The sequence below is a fragment of the Zonotrichia albicollis genome, chromosome 2, assembly GCF_047830755.1.
Source record: "Zonotrichia albicollis isolate bZonAlb1 chromosome 2, bZonAlb1.hap1, whole genome shotgun sequence".
Classification (NCBI taxonomy): Eukaryota; Metazoa; Chordata; class Aves; order Passeriformes; family Passerellidae; genus Zonotrichia; species Zonotrichia albicollis.
The window spans coordinates 4,695,711-4,723,375 of NC_133820.1; the positions used below are offsets into that span (position 1 = coordinate 4,695,711).

At 39.4% G+C, this 27,665-nt stretch overlaps 1 protein-coding gene across 8 annotated transcripts in view; it reads right to left on the reverse strand.

The window, feature by feature from the left end:
* POU2F1 (POU class 2 homeobox 1) overlaps positions 1–27,665 on the reverse strand; it is a 112,491-nt gene that overhangs the window by 14,151 nt on the left and 70,675 nt on the right. For 2 of the 8 annotated variants that reach the window (XM_026795804.2, XM_014269845.3), the window contains exons 5-13: positions 26,770–26,925; positions 24,960–25,139; positions 18,766–18,892; positions 11,872–11,966; positions 9,690–9,863; positions 5,857–5,998; positions 3,621–3,766; positions 2,943–3,122; positions 25–130 (exon numbers count right to left, since the gene is read on the reverse strand). In XM_026795804.2, coding sequence (XP_026651605.1) covers positions 25–130; positions 2,943–3,122; positions 3,621–3,766; positions 5,857–5,998; positions 9,690–9,863; positions 11,872–11,966; positions 18,766–18,892; positions 24,960–25,139; positions 26,770–26,925 — 1,306 coding nt within the window. The remainder of the gene's footprint in view (positions 1–24; positions 131–2,942; positions 3,123–3,620; positions 3,767–5,856; positions 5,999–9,689; positions 9,864–11,871; positions 11,967–18,765; positions 18,893–24,959; positions 25,140–26,769; positions 26,926–27,665) is intronic. The other 6 variants (XM_005490991.4, XM_014269847.3, XM_014269846.3 and 3 more) reach the window with 6 other exon arrangements.

Genomic DNA, 27,665 nt, shown 5'->3' on the forward strand with positions numbered 1-27,665 from the left:
GTGGCAGCAGAGATCAGCCCTTACCTGTGACTGACAGACTGGTGACAGCAGGACTGGCCAGAGGGAGCACGGGGTTGACAGTCAGGGTTGTAGCTGCACTGCTAGTCACAAGGCTTGGCGTGGTTGCCACCTGGAGGTCAAAAACGAATAAAACTGCTCAGCTGCTCAAAGACAGTGTTACACACTAGACCTTGATTTCTTTCTTTCCATCCTCAGCTGAGGAAGTTATCAGCAAAAACACTGCATATAAACTAAATTTTTTTTTGTAATTTGGTTACTTTATCACTCAATGAAACAAACATAGCATCTTCTCTAATTACAAGCAGTATGTTTATTCCTAATAACTCAATACTTGAAAGCAGATACACCCCTATCCATATTGTCTCAAGACTGCAAGTTGGCCCTCTCTGCCACCCCACAAAGATAGCACCTTGTTTTAATAGAGACACTCTTAAGAAGGAGTTACAAAATATATTATTTCTACTTTTTTTTCTTGTTTTAACATCTTTTCAGCTCCAAATCTTTCTCTGACAAAATTATGTAAATGCCCCAGCATTAACAAAGGTATTTAGAGTAGTGTGTTTATATAGAGCAGCACAAAAACATTTCACTTTTATTCAACCAAACTATAAACTTTACTTTGATAAGCTTCCTTGTGCCAGAGGAAGGATCTCTGAATTTTAAAACATACAAATGGACTTTTCAATTGTGGATGGCTTATTACAAGAAAGCTACAATAAACTGAAGACATTACAGACAAACACCAAAGATTTAAGGTTGGAGAAAGCAGCTTATAAGGAAAAATGAAATATAAGGAAAGGACTTTTTATGGACAAGAAATGGTGTCCAGCAGTAATATTTGAAGGCTGTTATACATCAATGAGAGAAATGAATCCTTTAGAATTGCCCAAGAGAACACAGCCAAGGATATAGGCTAAACATTCCTCCTTTCCACTCTCTTACCTTAAGTCTATTATCAGAGAAATATCTCTCCTGCCTCTTAGAGGGAATCAAATGCTTCACGCATTTTAAACAAGACTGGGGCAACTGGGACAAATCTGAAAGCTTTCTGCCCATCTCAAACAAAAAGTGTATGAAATTAAGAGGAGCTGGATGCACAGTACACCTCCCACTAATGCAGCCCAGCCACCACATCTGTCATCTGTCCAGCAAGCAGTTAAGGCCAAGGTCACCATCCCTATTTCAGGGCAGAGAATGACCTGGAATTAATACAGCTCACCCCGTGGTTCCAGTGAGTGACTCCAGCCAATGCAAGAGGGGGCTGCCCCCAAAAGGAGCCTTCCCCTCCAATCCTGCTGCAGAGCCCTTGCCCTCGTGCAGCCAGGCTGCAAGTCACACTGGTTATCTACCCACACTGAAAATTCATCATTGCTCCTCACATGGCTAATTTGCAGTCAAACTACTAAAGTAAGCCCAAGCATCCTATGGACACAATCTCCAGAGCTGACACAAGGAATCAACAAAGCACACAGTCAGTGAAGGCTGGTGGCAGCAGGGCTGGAACATCCATTTGAGTAGCAGCACAGTATTAAGAGAGGCTTAGAATGAGTGAAAACACTAATAAAACTTCACTGATGAAAGGGAGACTGTGGTTAACACCTCAATTTCTCATATACAATGGCAGATTATAGCAACAGGAAAATTTCCCTAGGAAAGCTCCTTTAAGTTGCAGTCTGAGGGAACTTGCACAGTTCCTAAAACATACTATCATAAATCTCACTATATTCTGCTTTGGTAGCAAGGCATGCAACCTTGCTATGTAACTGGGCAAAAAAAAATCCCAAACCAAAATAACAATAAAAAGGACTAGGTACACTTAACACAGCCCTTCCCCTGAAACAAAAGGTTGCATGCACACACCCTGAGACAAGGATGAGGGGAGAGAATAACACGTCACCAAAATTAATGGTTTAATGAAGTACTGGAAGATATTAGCTACTACAGTGATGAGGGTGGAATAAATACTACAAAAGGACAGCTACAGGCTACATAAATTCCACCACATTCCTATTAGCATAGCTACTATGAAATCTAATAGCTACTGTTTCTATTTATGAAAACAGACCTCCATGGACATTGGTAGCAAAGGTGCTGAAGGAACCTTGATGCATGTGTTTTGTTACTCTTATTTTCATGAAGTTTGTGTTTACCTGAGGTAAATACAAGTGTGGGAAATTAATTACATGAGTATTAGCTAAACTGTTCTTCTGTTCCATGCCTTTCTTTTATATAAATAATTTCTGACTAGAAATAACAACAACGGTATCATTGGATTTGTGTAACCTAAGTCTCCAAATGATACAGAATCAAAGGATGAGTAAGTCTGAAAGGGACCACAGTGGGTCCTTGGGTCCAATCTCCCTGCAGGGTCAGTCCCACAACACATGGCACAGAATTGAATCCAGATGGTTCTTGAGTAACCCTAGTGAGGGAGACTCCACAGCCTCTCTGGGCAACCTGTTCCACTGCATGACACATTTTACTGCTGCTCATTTACTGACCAGAGCTGCTAAAATAAGAGGTGGTGGGGAGAGCTAATAAGCAATAGTAAAATAGTAAAAAAATTACTATTATTTTATTTTTTAAAAGTTGGGTAGAAGAAGGAAAGTCCGGATATAAACTGGAGGCATTATCTGAAGTAAGTTCAAAGCAACAACCCCAAATGCAAATTTGGTAGTCAGAATATTTGTTCATGAGCTGACTAAATAAAACACCCTCACTGAAGGGCTGACTGGTGCCTGATTTGTAAGCATTATCCCTCTGAGACAGTATCCAGGTGGAATACTCAAAATGTCAGTAAAACATAAATATGTGAGAAAAGTCTGCCGTACAAAGAATGGGCAGCACGTGTAGCTTCCACAGTGAGCACAGCAGAACTACCTCCACCAGTGATCTTTGTCAACACAGCTCTTGACTCTTACCAGTGAGGTTGGACAAGGGAAAATTGCTTTGATGGGCGAGCTGCTGGTTCCACCACTGCTGGGTGGGTTGATCCTTTTCTCCTTCTGGCGCCGGTTACAGAACCAAACGCGGATCACCTCCTTCTCCATGTTTAGCTGGTCAGCTATCATGGCGATCTCATCCGAGGTAGGCTTTTGGTTCTGACAAAAGAAAATGGCATTTGAAAAGCTCTGAAATTACCTCCTGAAGTTTTGCATCATAGCTTCTTCTCCAGTAGGCAGAAATCTGAATTAGTGATTTAGATCCAGAATCTGGTCAGTGGTACTGTAGAGACAAACCACAGTAGATGCTTCTGCCCTCCATCTAAAAACCTCAAATTATGTGTGTTTAGATTATTGCCTCATTTATCCATCCTCATGATGGGTACTGTTTAAACCTAAGTCTGAGTATAGTGGAATGCAAAATCACAAAGTCAGTGAAGTGCAAGAACCAGTGAGTTTTTCTGAGGGGGGTTTGTGTTTGTTTCTAAAGTGAAACAGATTTTCATGCACGTTTCTTGGCATGGCTTTTGTATTCCCCTTGTTTAATACTAGCACTTTCCTAAACAGAACAGTAACGGGTTCACTCTAACACATAAAATTGTTAAATGAAGTTTCTCCATTTTCTCCTAGGCTGAGCAGAGCAGCAGGAGCACTGACCTCCAGGAAACTCTTCTCTAAGGCCACACGTATGTTGGTCTCTATGCTGGTGCGTTTCTTCCTCCTACGGTTCAAGCCTTCGATCCCTTGCCCTGGAGAATTCAGGGCACTTGGGCTGGAGAGAGTTGAATCAGATGAGAGGTTTTCTGAAAAAGAAGAAAGTAATACAAATCAGGAGATTTCATCTGAATGCAGTGCAGTCTAATGCAAGTGTTCTTCACCTGTGGTGAAGAACCTCTTCACAGAGGTTTATGAAGATCACATGCATTAATCATTGTATTTACAAATTACAACATATACCTGAAACTAAAAACCTACAAATATGCCCAGAGGATGCCCTCTGCTCCTGTATGCTACCACAGCATCCCTTTTACAGTACCTATACAGAGTTTGTTTCCCATATCTCATTCTACTCCCCACTGACTCACTGCAAGCCCCAGTTTAAAGGAAAAAGGAGTACTTGATATCCATGGGCCATAGCTGAAAGTCACAGGCAGTTATGAAAAAAGTCTGAGGAGCCTGAAATTTCTTTTAGCCACTCTACAAAACACTCGAGGAAGAGAAGTTCATAACCAGCTCCACAGTGTTCAGTCTCTTCTCTCTGGACATCTTAGCAGACGCTCAGGGCTACCAACCACTCCACACAGCAAGCAGCTCCCCCTTCTTAACTTCACCAGGGCTCTTAACCTCTAATCCTGTCTTTCTGGCTTCACAGAGGAGCAAAGAGAGAACATTTAACCCCACTTTGCAGCAGGGAGAGCAATCTAACCAAATGGCAAGTTTCAGCAGGGAATTTAAACAAAATTATTCATTATGGCTGGAGTTCCTTCATTGCACTGGGGCTTGTGGGTGATAAGCAGGTGTCAAAGTTCACAATGCCCATGATTATTCTGATAGACTCAAATGGGCAAGTATTTTCTAGATTTTTTTAAAAATAGTAATGGCACCTACAAATATGTGGAAACTCTTCCTCAGACAGAAAATTTCACAGAGAACCAGCTGAGTTCCATGGCAATAAATTCTGGAACCATCAGTATGCCTCTCCTGCCTACTTTTACCTGAAAGTAAAACAGTGGCCTCTAAAGTCACCTGAATCTTTCTTCCAAAGATTTTCATGGAACTGAGTCAGAGCCAAAGACAATGGCTTGCAGGAAGTGAAGAACCATGACACTGTTCACTCAACTTCAGAGAGACAAGTACAATAATTTCCTCAGGACAGCAGGAGAAATAACCCCTATGACACTCCTTGCAGCACTGGACTCCTCCAATGTTGCTGGAAGGTTTGGGGATCACTGTCCTGTGGAGTTGAGCTCTCAGTGTGGAGGTATTTATGTTTTCTATCACAGACCTACAACACCTAATGATAACTGCTGTCAGCACAACAGAATGAAATTTCCTTTTCTCAATTCAGGACCGATTTTCAATGCTGCATGAAATTACTTTCGAAATTTCAGAGAATGTTGTAGGTGCCAGCATAAAGCTCTCTCCATTTTGGTAAAAATAGGAAGGCACACACCATCCCTGCCATCTGCTTAACATATCCATCAGTTTTATGCTATGCATAATTGCATACTTGGAAGAAAAATCTGGCTGACAGCACTCTCAAGTACTTTCTCTCCTAACACCTAGCACCACCATACAAGCTCTTTTTCCTGGTGGGAAATAAAAAAAAAAAAAAAGACTACCAACATTGGCATAGTGAATAACTTGTATCCCAGAAAAAAAAGCTAATATGGGAGGGAAAAAGCAAAACCTAGCCCACAAAATCTCTTCCTACAGGGAAAAATATTATTTATCTGAACCACTGGAGAGAGATAAAAGGAGTGCACACAGGGATATGGAAGGAGATGGATGCAATAAGCTCTGCCTACTGAAACAACAAATCATGCAACCCTCTTTCTACTACACATCTGAAAAAGAAAGCTAGAAGAGGATTAGAAGTTATATGCATTAACATACATGAAGGAGGAAAACCATGACACGTATTGTACCTCATCCCATGCAAAGGTTCAGCTGTCTAGAGAACACACTTCTGAAAGTTCATACTGGAACTATTGTGGATGCATACAGGCACATGGAAAGAGAACTATGGACCCTTATTTCTACACCCTCATTTGTCCCACGGGCAGCTACAAAGGCTGGTAGCTTCATAAAACCATAAGGGCACAAACGAAGCAGCTTTTCAGGATCCTACTGATTTTGGTAGGCTGGTGAAGAAATACACAGACTCATTCACCTGCATCATTGAGCCACTTTTCCAGAAGTGGCTTTAACTTGCACATGTTCTTAAAGCTGAGGTTCAAGGCTTCAAAGCGAGAGATGGTAGTTTGGCTGAAGTCATTTCCATAGAGTTTGCCCATAGCGAGCCCAACATCACCCTGGACAAAGAAAGAGAAAAAAGGGATTCACTGACATAGGCACTTCCAAAGCAAGGAATCCTGTCACATTCTGGTGTTCTCTTAGTGACACCACTGCTGTGTGGGATTGCAGTTTCACAGAGGCTTTCTCAGCGCTACCAAGATTCATGCTAAAGCAATAATCATAAAGAAATGTCAAACCTCAGTCAGTTTAACCTTGCAACTCTTTCCAGGAAATCCCTGATGCTTTGTCTTCTTAGCATTATCACTGAGCAGCACATTCCACTAAATGCTAACTTGTAATTTCTTGAAATAAGTAAAGGCCAAGCTCTCTTTGGGAGCAGATTTAAGTTTTTCTGCATATTTCACACTGGAAGTTCAAATAAGCAGAAATGCGATGAATTTACTTTCCCAAATTTGTAGAAAATACTCAGGACAAGATGTCTGCAAACATACATCACATTTAAATAGATGCAGAAATATTTTTATCTGAACTGCAAGTATCTTCTGAGGTTCAAACCAAATTTATCCCCAATAGATACAAATTTCAAAGCAGACAAGAAGTTGAACCATTTCAAGTAATGATTAACTGCAGTCTTGACTATCATTACCCATCTGCCAGAAAGCTATCCAGGAGATTTACAGGCAGATTATCATCTCTTTACATCTGTTATTGCTTTCTAAACTCAGTTTTAGCTAGCTATTCTGCTAGCAGACATTCTGCTTATCCTAATATTTATGTATATATTATATAGCTGTGTAAGTATACACTTGAAAAGTGGTGTTTAAAAAAAAGAAATCAATCCATTCCTGATTGTGGCCATTAAAAACACCATAGTATTTTCATGCTTTGCTTTAAAGCTGGAAGATCTTGCCCTTTGGGGGAAAAAAAAGCACTTATATTTCAAGTATACTACTTCTAAAGCAGCTTTATTTAGATTTTTACTTTTTTAAGCACAAAACGAGGTATGAGAAGTGTGGAAGAAGAGGCTGAAAAGCTGGAGCACAGTTAGTGGAGTTTAATTGCAAATGGGTTAGTTGGACTGGGCATAAAGCTCGCTTTTCTCTGAGGTCAGCTCCACAACCACAGCTGGGTATGAGTACACTGACAGCATGCAGAGTGGCCACACACAAGCCAGGAAGAAAACAACCTTTGGGAAGCTTAGTAAATTGTGCAGGTTGAGCAAAGAAAACAATTTCCTTCCTAGAAAAGGACCAGAACAATTGGTTTGTGTGCCCTTCAATCAGAGGAAACACGTGGGAACTCACATTTATGCCTCTACTCATATGCCAGGATTCTGTGCATTTTAAAACTCATAAATCATTCCAAGAGGAGTAGCGTGGATGCTCTTCTAGGTTTATGAAGAAGAAAACCTGGCTATGTAAACCATTTTAGAGATAAGTTGATTTATGTCTTGGCAGGAAAGAGTTATGAAATTTGCTCCAGTCGCCCAACTAAATTTAATTCTGGACTTATGTTGTTCTTACAAACATTTGCCTTCTGATTTAAAATGAATAGTTAACCATTTCTTTGTCAATGCCAAAAGGTGGCAGCATTTCAGCTGCAGTCAAAGGAATTTACATATTGGGATGAGAATTTTATATATCGGGATGGCCCACAGATAGGATGGAACAGAGTATAAAGGCACTTTATACACATCTGATCTACTCTGTAGGCTGACTGAAGCTCTGGTAATGCACTGCAACTGATTATAAGGTGCATCATTGTTGTGTGTACTGGTCTGTTAAGAAGCTCAGATGGTCTAGCAGAGGCAATACCTTTCACAGAATAAAAATAACATTTTCTAAAATGTTCACTCATGTCTCTTGAACCTGTACTGAGCAATTAGTCCCAGGCCTGCAATGATGCTAAGGTGCAGTTTGCTCATTGTGTCCCTGTGTGTCAAACATGGAGGTATTTTTAAGGAAAACAAACAAAGGGATTTAAATGCATCACCCACATTTCAGGGTGGGAGAAGAAGCAGAACTGCTGAAATTCAAAACCTGTTTTATTGTTCACACGACAGAATGTAGTAAGTGATTAGTTTGCAATGCAAACTAAATCTTACAATTATTTTTGAAAGGCAGGGGTGGGGTGAGTCTGAAAAAGCTTACAGTACTGCTGGAAATAAATTTCTTTTATCCTCTGAAAGGCAGTCTATTTATCCAACTATAGGAAACCAAAGTAATCAGGGTCTCTAATTATCATCCAATTATGCAATTAGGTTAAAGTTATTAGAACAGCCTAATTACACACATACAAACTCAGAGCAGGATAGGAATGACCGAATGCAATTTTATCACATTCTCAAGATTCCCCTTTTTTAATCTGAAAAGCAAATACTAAAATGTAAGCTTGAGCAGTTGTGTTCATTTTTCTTCACCATGAAAATTCATAACCAGGTCAATAAAGAAAGGTTAACACATAGCTTAAAAAGTCTAGTTGAGCTTTTATAATCATCTCACAGCAGGGCAGATTAAACATAATAATGAGAGATCTACACGAACCTCCTCTGTCAGGCTATAGGGAAGCTATTGTATTTTACCCTATTCTGTGCTGCTCTATTCGAGCTTTTGTGTGTGTCCATCACTTGTATTTCTGTGCCTCCCTCTAGTGGAAAGAAGGGAGGGAAGGAGACACACATGCCAGCAAAATGCACTTCATTTGACTAAGAACAGTCTGTTCTTGACTTATAATTAAGATGCTGCCAGGAACTCTCATTATCAACTTTGATTTTTCAATTTAGGACTTTGCCAGAAAAATAAATCTGAATTCAGCACATACTTTCAGCTAGCGTAGATTTCCTTATTCTGTTCCATCACATATGTTGGACTGACTGCTCTGAGCTCGGACTTTTAAATACTTTGATATTTGCATGCTCTTTCTTCTAGCAAAATCATGCTTATGTTTAACCATGGACTCCTGCCAAAACTAATTGTTTACCTGGGGAGATGTTTTAATTTTGCAGGGAGAAAAAATAATTTTGATATTAATAAGAAAGGACTCTTGGAACCAAGTTCCTTTCAACAGAATAATGAAACATATAAATACACTTTGTACTTTTAATTGTGGCCTTCATTCAACCACCTTCACTACGTTCAAGATTATTTTTCTTCTGCTCTATGGGTATTTCTGAGCTTTTAAACAAACCAAAACAAACCACAACTCCAGTTCACCCTTGTAAGGAGAAAACTTCAAAGGTGACAGTCCTTTCAGGTTTTGTTTAGGAACCTTAGCAAAAGCATTAAATACAGAAATCATTGATGTTTAATAGGAAAATACGCTCGAGAGATAAAAACCCTTTGACATCCAAAGCAACTGCACAGATGTGATACACTTTTTAAACACACAGAGCAGTTAATTGTACTGTATGATTTTTGGAACTTTGTACTTCTGAAGGCAGCTTTAAAGTGCTTTGTCCCATTCATGTCACATCCCATGGAATGAATAGTGCACATGCAATGACATCTGGAGCTGGTAAATGCACGTTTTCCCCTGCTGGGAAAATGGCTATGCTTTAAAACCAACAGGGAAGTAAGATGGATGTATGGCTTTTTCTGTTATTTCTTAGAAATCCCCCACATAAAGGCCAGAGCATAACCCTATTTAAGCAGGTTCTCCTAGGAAATGATGGAATTGTAGTCTCCCCCCAGACTTGAAAGATGAGACCTCAGGTTCCACACTGGCAGGCACTAAGGCACGCAGTCTCACCTGAGTGAATCCAAGTTTGATCCGTCTTTGTTTGAAAGTCTTGGCAAACTGCTCAAGCTCCTCAAGGTCACTGGGCTCCTCCAAGCTGGGAGTGTCAATTCGCTTTGGTGTTGACTGGCTCTGTGGAAGTGGCTGAATGGGGGTCGCTGCTATTGTGCGTGTTGGGGTTGCTGGCTGTTGAGACAGCAAGGAAAGGATGAAAATCAGACTTAAGAAGATAATCAACAGAAATTAAATTCCTAAAAGCTATGTGATGTTCTTGTGAGAGAGGTCAGTGGATTGGATGTTTCCTGAAATCTGGAAGTTCCTCCATTTATCAACATTCCTCTCCAGAAGAAGTAAACACAATCCAGAAAACTACAATAGTATCACAGGCTTTTAATGGTTCTGTTGTAAGAGATGTTCCATGGTAACCAACAGCTTTCACTTGCTGCAGAAGCTGCTCAAAGAAAGGCTGAATACACTCTACTTGATATGCTTCTATCACTTATAGACACCTTGGCATTCATCCCTTTTGAAAAAAATTAAAATTGAATCTACTGGTCTTGTGAGGTGGCAGATTGTCATCAGCCCAAAAGATGCAAATCCCCTATTTAATTCTGGAAGAGTGAGCAGATCCAGATGCAGCAAACATGGCAAGTTTCCTCCAATGCCATCTCCTGTGACTGACTCAACTGTTCAGGAAAGAAAGACTAGATTTACCTCTAACCCTTCTGTTGACAGTTGCAACAATAAAATGAACATTCTGGTAACACAAGAAATTAGGCAAAGGCAATCTGCAGAAAATTATTCATGCCATGATCAGGTGATATGCAGAGACAAATCATCTAGTCCAGTTAATTTCTAGTCAGTTTAGCTGGGGCTCTTCAGTAAAGGTGATTTCATGCCTCTGTGTCCTGCACCCAGCTCTGAAACTCAGGATTCCTTCAGGGCAAACAAGAGCAGCCACAAGTCCAGGCAGCACTAGAGTATTATACAAAGTCTATGCAAAGGTTCAGAAAAGGCTCTTCTAAAAGAAATGGCCTACATATAGCTCAGTCTTTACATCTTTACATAACTCCTTATGTTGTTTTCCTTCTGGGTTAGTGCAGTGCTTTGCAGCGCACAGCAGATGGTAGAGGGAGGTCAAGAACTATAATTCCATTACTTGAGAAATAATGTAATCATATATGATTTTTCTAGAATTGCAGATACATGTGTCACACTTAAAGGTTTTTAATATTTTTTAATTTATATTAATCATAGTGGGTAATTACTGCAATATGTCTTCACTGATTTCACCCACTTAACATAATTTATTCTTTCTTAGTGGTTTTAATATTTTTTTTAAATCAAAGAATAATCTTTAGTGTGGAATCATCCTGCAAGCTGAGGTATGAGCTAGAGGTGAGACAAATTCCATTTTCCACATGGTGCATGAAAACTACCAGAGGTGGTATAATAGAAAATGTAGTTTTCTAAGACTCTGATAGACTCAGGCACCTTACTGCAGACAAGAAAATTCTTGTATGTAACCGAGGTGGCAGGAAGATACTGTGTGATATTACATGGCATTTGAGAAACAGCATGCAGCCATGAAACTCAACTGCACAGTAAAACCCAGAGCCAAGCACAACTAAATTTGCAAGCACATGCAACCTTAAAATTGCTTTTCTTATAGTCTGAAAACTTAATCACAGAGCTCTAATACTTTAATATACATCTATCAGAATATTCAAATATTTCATTTCTAACAATCTCTTCAGTTTCACAGATGCTAACTGATAAGACTGGCAGTGACTTAGCAGTGATTGCAAAATAACTACACTAAAATAAAGATAGGTTACCACTGCAATCTTCAGAAAGAGGTTTGTCAGTGAACCCCTTTTGGAGCTTTAGAGGGAGCTCACACCTTGCTCCTCTGAATTTTCAAGAAAACCTTACAGGAAATGAAACAATGCTCTAATGCCATTAACTCAAGGTACCAATCAGGAAAATTTCCAGCTAAAAATCCACCTTAGAATATTAAAACCTGAAAGAGGCACATTGAGGTGGGAGCTACAAATGCACTGCTATAGCTAGAAAGACAAATGCATGGTTATAGCTACAACACCTATTCAGGTAACTAACACAAAGGGTCCATTCACTTGCCATAATTTAAATCCCCTGAAAGCAAGTCAAGAAGTGTAGGGAAAAGCCTGACCTGCGAGGCAAGGGTGATGCTTGGCTGAGACTGCAGGAGGTTGGCTTGGCTTTGCTGAGGTAGTTGCGTTAAGAGATTCTGCGCTTGCAGGAGACCTGCAGAGAGAAAAGGGAGCGGTTGGTTCGTCATTCAAAAACACTAAAACATGAAATGAGGTAAAACAAGGCTCTTGCCAAATGAGGCAAAGGTTAAAAAAATGGAGATATGAGCTTCTGTTTCATCAATGCATAGCTAAGTTCAGACTTTAGAGTTTTCAGCCCCAAATCCCCTTGCATTTCTCTGAAGTGTAAGTGGTGATGGAAGGGAAAGAGGGAGAGGTGTGTGTAAGTGTCCTCTGCAGAAATAGCTGGTAATGATCTAGGTCATCCCAGTCCTGTGTGCAGGAATCACTTACTGCCCCTTCCAGCATGCACAGTTTGGATGCACCTCTTCTTGTAACCAAGAGCTGACCACAAATTGTGGAGCCATATAAAATACTGAGACTAATGAGATCAAATTCAACTGAATACTAATTAAAATCACAAATTTGGCTTCTTGATCACCCTCCTTCCTCTCCAAACCACCCCATGCCAGCTGCCTGACAAGAAGGAAGCTTTCTGGCACACTTAAGCAGACCACACCAGAAGACACAACAAGCCTAGATAACTCCCTCTTGGGTCAAATAAAGTAGGAATCTTTTGGAAAAGTAATTGGAATTAAAGTTTAGGTAAGATACTGAACACTGCTCAACAAATAGAATAAACACTACAATGAATATGGGAAAACCCTGCTACTATGAAAAAGTGCCAACATCAAAGACCAGCTGCAACTGATAGAACCAGTATGTATAATAAGGTGTCAATCTACAAATAAATTCCCTTACAGTCCACTAATTGTACAGTTTATTAAATCTCTGAGGAAACTGAGATACATGCCTGCATTTCTAAATACTTTAACTAGAAACTATCAATTTTTTTTTCATTTCTAATGCAAAAATGTATCTATTTTTAAGGGACAGAGTCTTGACAAAAATATACCTACAGTTAGTCAAATCCCTCAATTTTACTGTGAAAAATGTTAACTGTTATTTTTTAGGTACCTCCTGGCTATAACTATCAATTTCCACTAAAATAATTAAGAACCCAACTAATTAAACTTACATTCCAATATACCTAGTCCCTAAAACCCAGGGGGAACAACAGCTGGATGGACTGCTATGCCACCATCAACTATGCAGCACTCAAATTCAACATCATCTGCTGCCTGATCTACCTCTTAGCAGAATAAAGGCAGGGGAAACAGAATTTAGGATTTGATAAATACCAAGTGAAGAACTGGATGTTTTATGCAAGGTTAAGGCCATAAGAGACATGGAAAGAGAGATTACTATGGTTAAGAAGGAGAAAATGTATGCTCAGTAAGGGATACACAAGCATAGAAGAATTATCATCTGACAGCAATACTTGATATTTGCTAAACAAAGAGCTGAATATGTATTTTAAACAATCTTGTGGCTATCAAGATGCTCAGGACCTACAGAATACAGCCAGCTGGTTATGTAACATAATAGCACACCACAGACAACAATGTAAGTTTGCTCTGCACCACATAATCAACGTGTTCCAGCTGTGTTTTTGAAAAACCACAGTGAGGGAACAGAGCTGCTCAAGGAACTTCCAAGACAGCCACCTACTACAGCCACACACTGCTTTTTACAATGCAAATATTTGCTCACCTGAAAGATGATTTCAGCTGCCCAAATCTAAATATTAATTAGTAAACAGTCACCTCTAAGTGCAGTTTTTTACCTTAATTCAGTGACAGTGAGTTTTAAACTGACAGCTTGAAAGAGAAAGGAGCAAACCCAACGCACTGTCACTACAGAGGGGCTGTAAACAAACAAATGAAAACCAGGCAGCCAACAGTGATGACATTTGAGTTCTAGTCACTGGCAACACCATTGATTACAAGTTACTGGACTTGTCTTATGACTGCAATCAGAGTAATTAGGACTGGCCTTTTGTGACTTTCTGTCCCCAGAGAAATCCCAGAGGATGTTTTTCTGGCATTAACAATTTTGCTAAAGAGCACAAGATGACTACACTCTTCCTAATTTTATTCTCACTCACATGGTTTGAAGTAATTATAATAGAATTACCAGTATAAAATAATCTGAACACGTTTAATCGACTCTGTTTTTACATAATTTTATCCTATGTAAGAGCTGCTGACAGAAGGTGTCACAGGCAGAAACTGGAGACAGAACAAGTCAATTCAACCTGCAGCTGACTTTAGGGGATGGGGAAAGCAGCTGGAATATTTTGGAGATGTCTCTCCCCCTGATCACAGCCTTTTCAGGCACACACACTGGGCACTCCATGGCTCTCAGGGGTGGGCAGCTGCAGCTGTGCTCTTTTAAGACATGACTTGAACCAGTCTGAGCTCCTCCTTCATTACTTTTCTGAGAAGAAATCCCTGAGGTCCAAAGTAACTTCAGTGACTGAACTCACAGAGCACATAGCACTGCTTTTTCTAAGTAAACACACACCTTGTAGGGACCTGCTGAGATCCTGGCATTTCAAACACTGCTGTTTCCTTAAAGACTCACACTGCCACCAATACTGCTTAACATCTTTATTACCAAGTAGGCTGATGGGACAAAATAGATTCTCAGCAGGTCTGTGGACAATGCCAAAGATGGGGAAGTGGTCAACAGGCCAGAAGCCAGGGTAACAGGATGGAACAGGTAAGTGAGCTGGTTTTTTAGCCTGATGAGAAGACTAAGGTGAGATCCTACTGCTTTCTTCAAAGACAGAAAGGGACTCTGCTCAAGGGTACACTGTAATGAGATTCAATGGCTATCAGAACATGGAAAACTCCAACTAGATATAGGAAAACCATTTAAATTTTTTTTTTACCATGACAGCAGTGAACTGTTGGGGCAGTTACTCGAGAATGTTGCAGAAACTCCATTATTGGACAGGTTCAATTCAACTGGCTAAGGTGTTGAATAGCAGCTGTAATGGGACCTGCTTTGAACAATTCTACCTGGTCTCTAGAGGTCCCTTCCAACCTACATGATATTTTTGAACCTATAAAAGCTGCCATTGTACTTGTATACTTTACATAGGTCATATTCCTAACCCTCTGTCCTGGGTTTAAAGAGTCTAGTGCTATTACTGCATTAAATATGGTAAACAAATAACCTGTGTGGCACTCTACAAGAATGACTGCATGGAGGCAGATAAGGATCTGTGCAGAAGTATGATAGTTTAGAGTCTTTTTTTTTAATAGTTATAGTAAATAGATCTATTGTCATGCAGGATTTTTCCTGTAATGTCTAAGAGCAGCATGAATAATGGTCCAAGCAAAAAAACTCTTCCTGCCAGCCAAGAGTCCCTCAGGACTGATCTGGGCTTCAGTTCTATCTAAAATTAAACAAAAGATAAAACAAACATTCAAGCACAGACCTTTTCAGCATAATTTTTAAAAAGTTGGCCCAGAAGCATAATGCATAATTCATCCCAAACTGATCTCCCAAAAGAGTGAATTTTTTCATGTAAGAACTTGACTGCTTTATCTCTGCCATAGCTGTTCATCCCCTCACTGGAAGTTAGCTTGCAAGACAAAGCCATTGCAAGGACTTCCACATGAGTGAGGTCTCAAAGTCTGCATAACACGTATGAAAAAAGAAAATAGGATAGGATTTGGCCCAGGCAACTTCACAATAAAAAAAAAAATCATAAAGGCAGTCTTTAATAATAAATAGCGATAACTTGAGACTAGGTAGATCCAGTTTCAATGTTTATAGTTAATTAGTAGCTTGTCTTCCACATTTTCCTTTCTGGATATTTTCTTTGTAAGTACTATTTCTAAACCCCACTGTGATATAGTCTTTGCTTAGATCTCAACAACTCCTATTTGCAAGATTAATTTATATTAAACACAGCACCATTTCCCCCTCCGTTCAGATTTTTACTGATACGATTTGTATTAGCAATATCTCACAAGTAAAAAGGTGAACAGTCACCTCATGAGGGTAATATTTTTAAGAAGCAGCTCTAATTGTAGTAAGGGATGTTAAATTGATTATTTTAGAGACAGCTCTATTAGATACAAGAGCAGATACAAGAGATAAAAAGGTATTACAAGGTGCTACATTCCTGCTGGTGACTTTAACAATAATATGAACAACAGTTGCACTGAATAAGAAAATGTTCCAAATTTCTATTTCCATTCAATCTTCTCCATATCTGCTGAGGCTTGAAACAATTCTTTCAGTTATGATGTTATCAATTACCAGCCATGAAAAATGGGAACTTTAAAATTTGTTTCATATAAGCCCCTAAATAGCCAGAAATCGTGTGGAAAAGGAAGGTGACTACGTTAGACATACGGCAGTGGATTTATGGGGAAAATTTCCTATCTGCTGCTGGCAGCTATAATGTGTGTGTTGAAGAAAGATAGTAGAATAACATCCCAATTATTGATTAATATTTTAGGTACTGAATTTCCTAAATTTTTTCACAAGTTGAATCTCGGCTCACGATGTTAAATCCCTTCAACAATCTAAATACAATTGCTGATAACTGCATTTCTCTGTACCCTTTGCCTCTTGAAGTAAAACATTTTTCTTCACCAAATGTTTACATCTTCTATAATCTTGTCTAGATACACTATTTTTCACTTATTTCCCTCAAAACTTTTCTCATTTAAAAACAGTGTTTCTCATTTACATGACTACATGGCATACACAAAATATGTAGCATAGTCTGTAAAGCAAGAAGTTTCTTCCAGAATACATAATCTAGACACAAATCTGAATTTTTATGTTCATTATTAAATGTGTACATATATAAATCTCCATGCAATACCAATGAAGCATAAAAGAAAAAAAGAATGCCATTGGTTTTGAAAAAAATTCTATGCTAGTTTCTTTAGAATATTTATTATTTTATGAAGCTGACTAATGGAGCAATAGGACATGAACAACATGGAAAAGTCAGATGCAACAGGAAATAACAAAATAACAATACACACTTTCTCAATCTTTCTCATAAATAATAATGTACTGTTTGAGATCTTCTAACCATAACCATGAAACACTGCAAAAAAAACATATCAAAAAGTGATATAGGGGGTATTATGACACACATGTTGCTTTATCATTGAGTGCTCATAAAGAAAATGAGATCTATTCAAGCATTTCAGTTTGGAAGGTTGTCACACACTAATGGCCTATGGTCAGAATTCAGCATATAAATCTTCCTACATTTTTGAGCTATTCAGTTGTCCAGGCTGCACATTACCAGTAAAACATGATGTCTGTACCTCCACTGCGTCACTGAGGACAGCAATATGCAGCTCTTCAATTGTACTGAAGAAATGATTTTTCAGAGATGGCCTCTGGAAAAGGTGCTGTGAAAATCTCATCTAGTACTTATTCTACTTCAGAAGATTTTAAGCAAACAAGAAAGTCTTCCCTTCTATAATTCAAACAACTCATTTTGGGGAATGAATGCAATGTGCTTCTCTTAGTTTTCCTTTCTGTAAAGCATCTTCAAAGGTATTTTATAAAATCACAAGAATTTATCTCAAAATGTAGGCAGACAACAATACCAACGAGTTTTTCAAAACAATGCTTTTGTGCTTGCTGTTTTCTTAAAAAAATATATTAAAAAGAAAACCCCAAGCACCTATTTTGAAGAATTATTGAAGTAAATTTTAGTGCTTTGATTTCTTCTAGTAGAGTATGTTAAGTTTACAAGTTCTGCTTCATTTTAAGAAAGCAGTCCATCACTAAATGCTCTCAAGAATAGCCTTTCAGCCATTTTCTTCCAGTGCTGGTATAAAATCTCTCCTAAATCAAGTCCTATTAAAAGGAAGGTAATTTTGACTAACCCTTTATTCAAATGTGAGAGCATTCAGACAGTAAGAGCCCTTCAGTGTAATGGAAAGCCAGTTCTATCCAAGTCATAGTATGTAAGAAGGAATGATGCATGAAAAAATTGAAAAGAACAGGAAAAAATGAGGTGCAAAGAGCTGCTTTATAGGACAGCCAGGCTCTGCAGGACTCTTCAAGCATAACAGGATTTGCCTTCTGAGCAAGAATCTTTGGATTACCAGACCTGAACAACTGAGTAGAGTTCATGTAGAAGAGAAAGGGGGGAAAAAAGGCCATTGGAGTATATCAGCATAAGAAGCCATGGCTAAATGCAGTTTTCTGTGGGCATCAACAAATGGGGTGCAATCAGCACTGTGATGCATTGCAGCCTGAACACATCAGTCCTCAGAACAAAGCTACTGTACAACAACTTCACTGCTCTGGCACAGCACCACCTACCACTGCCTTGTCTTTGGCATGCAAGTCATACCCAGTGCATTGCCAAAATATTATTATAAGAGCTGTTACACAAATCCAGCATTCTAGCTCTTTTCCCAAGGTGTTAATTATTAGTTCAGTTTAGACAAAATTTATTGTTTGCTCTTTAGGCTTAGCACTTTTCCAGACTCCCACAAGGACTTTTGATTTTGTAATCTTTTCCCAGTCTGTCCTGCCTTTGACCGAGATAGAGTTAATTTTCTTAACAGCTGGTACAGTGCTGTGATTTGGATTTTGGATGGGAACAATGTTGATAACACACTGATGTTTTAGTTATTGCCAAGCAGTATTTAGAGTCAAGGACGAATTTTCAGCTTCTCACCAGCAAGCAGACTGGGAGGGTACAGAGCCATGACAGCTGACCCAAACTGCACAAAGATATTCCACACCACCCAGTCTCATACTCAGGATATAAACCCAGGGGGAAAAAGCTGGCTGGGAGCAGGCTGGGCACTGGTATCAACCACCTGAGTTTCACTTTTTCCCCTAAAAAATGCTGTGTATGATTTGCTTTTGTGGCAAGGAGCACTTACCCTGCTGCCCCTGCGGCGTTTGTGAGATGATGAACTGTGCTGGCTGCAAGTTGGTTGTTGGATGCACCAACACAAATTGTTGCAGGTTGAGATTCTGCTGCTGAAGCTGCTGCAAGTGCTGCAAATCCTTAAGGAAACGGGAAGGGGAAAAAAAAAAAAAGAAGACCAAAAAAAACCAGGAGAAAAAAAAAAGAAAAAAAAAAAGAGAGGAGACAAAAAAAGAAAAAAAGTAAAAAGAAAAAGAAAAAAAAAGAAAGAAAAGAAAGAGCTGTGTGTTAGACATGTAAGTCAGCAATAATTCCCAATATAAGACTTCCTATCAGCCAGCTATACTCCAACATTTAGAGAAAAAAGTAGATGTAAAACACAGCAGAAGTCCTGCTACTGAACATCCTTTAAAATGGCAATTTGAATTCCACTTTCATTCATAAAACCAAAGTTATTTACTAAATAACCCAGCAAAGTATATCCAGAACTGTTCTGCTTTAAAAACAAAACACAAACAAACAAATCAATCTTCCTTCCTCCACAAATGCAGGAGTTTTCAAATCCATTAAACTTATCAACACAAAGATCTCTCAAACTTATTTTTTGAGCATGGAACCCTGCTACAAATCAAGCATATTAGCTGGGAGCTTTTTTTTTTTTTTTTTGTAACAACAGTCTGCAATTACCATTCGAATCAACAACAAGGAAGCAAAATATTAAAGATTCCTTGTTTGCACTCTGGTTGTTTGGTTCAAATTTCAGAAAGTAGCTAACTCAATTAGTAAATATATTTCATTTGTTCTGAAACAAATTACAATAAGCTTAATAGATATGGCTATAATGAAAGGTTAAAAGGAATAATACAAAACACTGCATTATTGAAGAACACTACTTTTATTAATTTTCTATATTTATTAATTTTCTATAATTCTAAATGACAGGTCTCAATGTAAAATGTTAGTCTCTGAGAAACTGAGGTTTTCAAGAAAAATACTTCAACCTGACATTTAGCTGGAGAATGAAAACATAGAAAACTGCTTAAAAATCATTCCCCCCTAAACAGCCTTTTTCTTTTCATCTCCAAACAACACAATAACAAGAGCAACTGAAATTTAAAAAACACACTGTGAAGTCAGCCAACATAACAGTGGTAATCCATGAAAACGATCTAAACAACACTTATTGGATTTTTTCCATCCTTCCAGGAAGAATCTATTTCAAAATCCTCACCAAACAGGTGGAAAAAAGCCTGAATGAAATAGTTCCCACACTTGCAACCTCCCATTACACAAAGCAAACCAAGCAGACTCCCCCAAAGCTGTTTCAGGGAAGGCACTCAGGTCCCTGCTTGCAGAGAAATGTTCAGCAGTGCCTGTGTGGCTGCTTGGAGCTGCTCATCTCCCACAGCCCCAAACACACCTGAGTTCAGTGAACCAGAGGAACAAAGAGCTGCTCCTTAAGCTGCTCCTTGGGCTGATGCAGGTTACTGAGCACTCCCACAGCCTGCTCAGCCAGAGGGTGGGACAGGACATTCACTGCCAGCAGTGCATTTGGAGATGAGCAGCCAAGACAGACTGACAAAGAGAAATTCTTTCTTACACAATGCATTATTTTCAATCTGTTCAAACTGTAACTTGGAAGTTGCAACAATCTCCTTCTGGAGATGAGGGGTGGGGAATGTCAGAAAGGAAGACTAGGGAGGGAAAAAATAGGGAGTCCACTGATTTATGAGATCATAGACAGGCTTTATAAGAAAACGACTACTTAAGCTGCATTACACAGACACTGGTCATCAATCACTGGGGCTACTTAGCCCTGTTAAGTCAAAAGCATGCAGTGTAATAATATGGTAGACAGACACCAGATGGATTGATAAAGCAATGCTCTTTAAGAAATGGAAACTTCCATTTTATAAGAGAATGCTAAAATTGTAAAAAGTGTTCATGACCAAAAAAAGTGGTTTTAAAGTCAATAGTATTGTTTGCTTTCAGAAAATTTCAGAAATAATGCAACTATTCCAAAGAAATCAAGGCAAAATTCCCTCTTGAAAGAGAGCAATAATTACTTCAGTTCTATCCTGGAACTCCATGTTTCTTATGACTTCATATCCTAACATCACATGGGTCAGAACTGCTACCAAAACCTCTTACTTCCTGAGCTCAACACAACACAGATCTCCACTCATTTATTCACTGATTTTCAATGCCCTGCTGGTTGCAGATTGTGCTGACCCTCCAGCTCAGAGGGGGCTCATACTGGAATGGATGTAAGGACTGGATGCAGAGTTGAAAACAGAAATGTGAAGAGCTGAGCAAGCTGACTCAGGTTGTGAACACTGGGCAGAAGAAAAGGAAATGAAGAGAGGCTGCAGGATGAAAATACAGGTATATAAAATAAAAAAAAAACCATAAACACAAAAGGAAGAGTTGGGAAGACACCGTGGAAGAAAAAAGTATCATTGGAAAAACAGACAGGTTAAGGACCTCTCCCAATCAAAAGCAAAGAAATGAAATCACCCCAGATGACCAAGGAGATCTCAGATGATTTGAAGCACCCCCACAGGAGATGGAGTTACATGCAAGAAAGAATACAAAGAAACAGTGGCAGTGTATCTGTAAGATCAAAAGAGGAGGAGAGCTTTTTGTTTAAGACTATGGTATTCATAACACTGGCTACCCAGCCAAGACATGACAGCTCTTATCATCAGGCTCTTACACTTTAATATGAGAAAACTGTTTTTAAATTGAGGCCTCAGGGAGAACTGATATAAGCAATCTTATTCTGTGCATCTGCCTTGGTAAATGGTATGTTGGCTAAGTCTTGTTTAAATACAGAAATATAATTCTGCAACGCAAAATGAAAATTATACCTCCAAGGCTAATCACTCCTAAGTAGCCCTACCAGCCTCTCAAATGCATTTGAAATTCAACTTTATTTCCACCTTGGGAAAGTTTTTTTATTCAGTTAATTATACCATTACAATAAATCTCCCAATAGCAAACACACAAACAAACCTGACACTGTTTTCCTATACTGATCTTTTTTTCCTCAGTGTTAAAATCTGTATGCTAGCACAAGCACAGAGAAAGAGATGGAAAGACTTGCAGGGAGACATGCATGTCTTCTGGTGCTGCCTAGCAATTTAGAAAGATCAAAACAATCCAAATCCTACCTCAGCAGAATAATCTGTCAAGTGCTATGTCTTGCTGTGAGGAAGATTTTTTGTTTTAAAAAAAAATCTAAATTTCTAAATTCAATACCATTATTTCCAATTACAGCTTCAGCACAAACTTAAGCATCTGGCCCATTTTGAGATTTACCTCATATAAATACAGAGCCTAGATGCTGAAAACAAGGAAGTCTATAAAAAACCCCAAAAGTTGAAACAAAACTGTTTAGTGTCATTGCAGGAGCAGCACAAGCTCCTCACCAGGCTGCTGCAGCAGATACCTTACGTGAACTGCAGTGCACATTAAAGAAGTCATGCTTTTGCAATTAGTTAATTAAAATAAATATGGTAATCCCCCTGCTGCAGAGACCTGCCAGTTAATCAATTATTCAAAAACCATCAATTAAAACAAACATTCAGCTATTTGTATAATCAGCTATATATTTACAATAGCAACACAAACAAAGCTGAGCACTGCTTACAAATCCTTGCCAAGACAGATCAAAAAGCATGGTGCTATCTACCCATGAACCTAGATGGTAGATGTTTTTCATAAGTACCTCAAATTATATCCAACACCTGCACAATTTATGCCCTGCTCTTTCATCATGAGGAGCAGTTAACAAGATTCAAGCAAGCTCATTTATGTATCAAAATAACTTATCCTAAAAGACATTAATTGTAAAGTCAAACATTTAAGTAATTAGAAACGTCAGAAAACAAGTACAACTTTAATTTGTTCTGCACATGGCAACTACAAGATCACACACTATTTTTCAGAGAGCCTTCAGCTCACTCTAGGCATAAATCAGACAATGCTGCCTTCAGAAACTCTTATTTGACAGCACATGCCTGATATTTTCAACTCCTCTCAAACACTTCTCTGAAGATTTTCTAAGTTCTGGAGAAAAAGCCAGTACAAAACTAGTAACTGTAAATGCTTCACACATTTTCAGAGCTTTGCACTGAGGTAGGAGAGCAGGATTAGAAACATCTCACACACACATCACACTGGTATCCACTGCTTTGGTGGCCTGTTTGACAAACCTAAGGCCAGACAGTTCAAGGTACAGATTTTGTTAAAAGGAAATTTTAGCCCACCAGACTTTAGTGAAGCAGACCTTGCTGTCCTAAGCTGCACATCTGGAAGAGGAGAGGCACGCCTGTGGATTGCTTACATGTATGTTAAAAGACTCCCATCCCATCAAGTGGGAACTCTGTGACAGGTGCATGAAAGATGTCAGAAGCTATAACCAACAACTTCCTTGACAAGGACATTGCCCATCCTCTTGAAATCTGTGTGTACTATCGCCTACAGATAGTAGGAAGTAGGAAGAAACAAAATTGAGATATGATCTTGAGAATTACAAGTTTCCTTGAATGCTACATCCTTCAGTCATCTCTACATCATGCCAGTCAAGTGGATTCCTTAGCTAAAAAAGATATTACTTGGTGATGTGACTTCCCTCAGTGCAACAAGAGCTTTAGTGGGAGGAATCTCACCAACACAGCAATATCAGCACTTGCTTTTTAAAAACAGGATGGCACCACTCTGGCCTCTCCAAGGACAGCCACAGAGGTCAGAACTTCTAGACCAACACCACAAAAGTTTGTCACTTTAGCTAACAGAAACCTGATAGCACAGCCAGGCTGCTGTTATTCAGCTAGTGGACCAGCACAGTAAAGGACTGAACATTTCACCACTGGACTTCACAGACAATTGTAACATTTCCATTCTTGTCCTTAATCAGACCTTATGTCCACTTTTTGGACACTTCATCCCAGCTGAATGCAAGAAAAAATAGCCTGAACAGAAAGCATCAGACAGTCTTAAAGAACTTGGTCAGTCTATGAAGCAGCAACTTAGAAGATTATATACCCCACACACTTTGCACAGCTAGACTAAGAAAACTGTTATTGTGTACCAAGAGCTTTAATCTATGGAAAGATGGACCTCAGCATCAGCAAGACATTCCCCTGCTCACAGGACTCAAGTACAGAGTTAGTGCCACTGCAATCCCCACACTGAATTAAGCCAGCCCTGGAAGACCCAGGAGGTCCCTTCCTGCTTCTAGTAAGCAGAACATCCACAGAGAGCAGTTCTTCAGAACTGACAAGTCTTTAGTACCAGATCATGAGACTGGAGAGATTCCAACACCAGACTCATTGTCCAAGTTTCTCTCCAGACACACAGGAGTGCCCATTCTTGGTCATGGAACCGGCAGCATTAAACACCAAGCCAAAATAGCACACAAACGGGTCAAGTCAAACTGCCATTCTTCAGCTCTATCATTTTGCTTCTAACAAGCACCATTTAGGTCTGACAAGCATCCTTTTGATACACAGGCATCACTTCTCATCCATGCAGGTCTCAACAAGTGCAACTTCTGTGGGCTGTGGTAGATAGGGTCAGGTGTTCGGAAGATTTCGCGATGTTATGGGAAGGCAGGGCCCCTGTCCCCTTAGATAAGAAAATTAACATAAGAATGCAGCCCCCTAAACCAGATGCAACTTTCCACCCCTTAGTAACCACAGATAGTAAAGACAGATCCCTTATGATGTAGAAAGCCCCTAGATTATAAAACCCCACGAGAAGAGATAATAAAAGCCTTTTGACCGTCCACCACATTGGTGTCTGTGTGTTTCACAGGCCCGAGCGACCCTGGAGAGTTTGGGTCGCCGTGCTGTTCCTTGAAACCAGGTTGCCAGCCTTGTATCAGAAAGCAACAGGGCAGCTTTCCATACCCTTTTTTCTCCTTCCTCATGCTAGCTACAAGGAGGAAAATTCAGCAAACACAGCATCTACTCAGACTCTGGTACAAACCCAGAAGCCCAGTGGAACTGAGGAGCAGCTGGCACACATTCCTCGCTAAGACTATCAAACTCCAACCTCACCATCCAACAATGCACAAGGAAAGACCAACAACACTCGAGGACTCTAGCAACTCACTGAGCGAGGAACAACAGATTTCATTCGAATGGTGCAATCAGTCCAAAACCTCCTTTGTTTTCCACCCTCTCAAGCCTCAAGGCTCACCTGTGCAATCTGTATTGGCTGAGATAGAGGGATCTGCGTCATCGGCGTCGCAGCAGAGGCCGAGATGGTGGCACCAGCAGCGCTGTGCTGCTGGCTGGCTGAGTGCTGCACTGCAGCCGCCAGCAACTGGGCCTGCGCCTGTTGGAGCAATAACTGTTGCTGGGCTGGCGTCAACGTGAGCTATAAACAATTAGAAAACACAGCCATTAATAATGGGAAGAGCCACTTCAGCTACAAAGTCATTAGATAGCTCAGTACTACTTATGTTAACCAGGCAATCCTAGGGCTATTCCACTGGCTCTGGCCTTAATGAAGGACAGCTGGCTACTCAACACAGTGTGGGAACCAACCTACCACAGGCCTGACACAAACCAAACTGCACCACCACCACCATTTGCACTTACTGGAACCTACAGAACCTAACTCTGCTCCAAAGTTTTCCTCACTTTTCCTCACAACTCTATCAGGAGTTTCAGGGAAAAAGCAATTAAGTAGCAAGCAAAAGAAAAGAATCGGTATTGCCAGGATTTGAAAGGAAATTTACACCCAGAACAGCAAGTGATTAGCCAGATGAATGTGAAGCAGGAATGCTGGCTATGGCTACTGAACAAACTGATAACGCCCCAGCTGCTTCACATTAGCATGAATCCCTGCCATATTCCATCGTTTCCATTATGCCCTAAGATATAAGTAAAGAACATGAGCTCCATTTGTTTCTCTCCAAGTCTCCCCATCTGCCTTTTTTTTTTTAATAGAATAGAGTTGGCAACTTTACATCCCTTCCCTTTCCCAAGCACACATTATCTCTGTGGAACAGGTGGCAGCAGTCTCTCCTTTACATGTAAATGAATCTTGATGCCCATATTTACTACAACCCGTATCTGCATAGGCCTGGAGTTTTGAATGTTTCACTACAGCAGACAATCATGAATTAAAACAAACCAGTATTTTCTGAGAATACAAAAAATAATAAAATATGCCAGGTTTTAACAACACATTGAAACAGTCTCACTTTTAAAACTTTCAATGCTAAACTGAAAACTAAATAGGATGTTTATTTACATAGTAACATAGGAGAAGATTTAACAATTGAGCCTGAGATTAAGAAGTCATTTCATGCAAGTGCAGGGATGATCTAACCTAACACTTGAAATCATAAATATATTGTCAGAGCAATTGCCCTAAGCTTATTAACACACAAACTCTTATACTGCAAAGCTGATTATGGGGAAGCAAATTCTTTAGCCAGCCCATTCACAAAACTCGCTCTTTTTTGAAATGACTGAAAGCCTTTACAACAATTCAGAAACACCAGAAAGTCTAAAACAACATTTATCCCATATATGCTCCCAAAGTGCTGTAATTAAAACCCCCTCAAAATCATTAGGTTAGAACAAAAGGGTTCAACAGGCTTAAGGAAAGTACTAATAGAGTTACTTAAAAAGAAATGTGTTAGAGAAGAGGGAAAATTAACAATTCCCATAATTTTTCTTCTTCACTCAGCTATCAGATTCAGTCTTGGTCTCCCATGCCTCATTTAAATCTTGAAAAAAAAAATTGCCTTTATGACATCAGTGACTGTCCTATTTGTAACTATTGTAAAACAACAGGTTTTAATTTCATTGCAGGGTCAAAAGGGATACTGAGAACAGAGAGAAAGAACTCTTTGTTGTTAACGTTCAGAAGCAAATACTGAGCGACAAACCCCAAATATTCCAGTCCCCTTATTTTTGTAGCCAAATATTTCCTGTTGCCCCTTGCACTGAAGTTCATAATGAATTAAAGGCAGTAGCAATGCCCTCAATGATACCTGTGTGGGACTGCAGCATCCCTGGGTAACTCTTACCCCGGTGATCTGTCCTCCGGCCAGCATGAGCTGGGTCTGGGGTATGGCCGCCTGCACTGAAGGCTGCTGGGAAGGCTGGCTTGGCTGCTGAGAGTCCCCAGATTCTTCATTAGATTTAGACTAGTCAAAAAAAAATACAACTCTTTATAGTGTAAAACAGATGTTAATGTATGACGCTGCTATCTCAACACTGCACAGTAAAAATCTTTCATCTGCATACGAAAAGCCCTTGGGTTTATTTTAAGAGTGTGTTTAAGCAATGGCTCTGTGTGCCCACCATCTCAGCTACGATTGCTGAGACATGTCTGTAGGTAATGCAGCTTAAACAAAACAAAGAGGCTCTCTGGTCTCCTGGAACTCTCTGACATTATTTTCAGGTCTCACTTCATTTTACACCGTGCAACTGAGGCTGACGCTACCTTTCGCCATGAAGAAAGGGAAGGTTGTTAAAATTATTCATTGCCTAAAATCCTGAACAATGGAACGAGGGAAAGGAGATTGTGTTTCCATTTTCTCTATCTCCATCCTGTACCTCTAAGTCATCATACTGTTGGCTTGTACAGATCCTTTTTTCAAAAATCCTCACAGGTTTCTTTACCTACAGCAAGATATATAATATATACAGTGCTTTTAAATACTCAATGCATTTATTTAATTGAATACTGCTTTATTTTAAAAGATTCAAGTTTATTTTGATTTATTTTTGTGGTTTGGTTGTTTGTTTCTTTTAAAAAGAAGAAATTGTGAAGACATGAGGGAGGAAATTCAAGTGCATGAAGAGGGGGAGAGAGTTTTATGATAATTAAAACTGGTTATGCAGAACATTACAATTCTGCATAGATTTGCATATTTTCCACCAC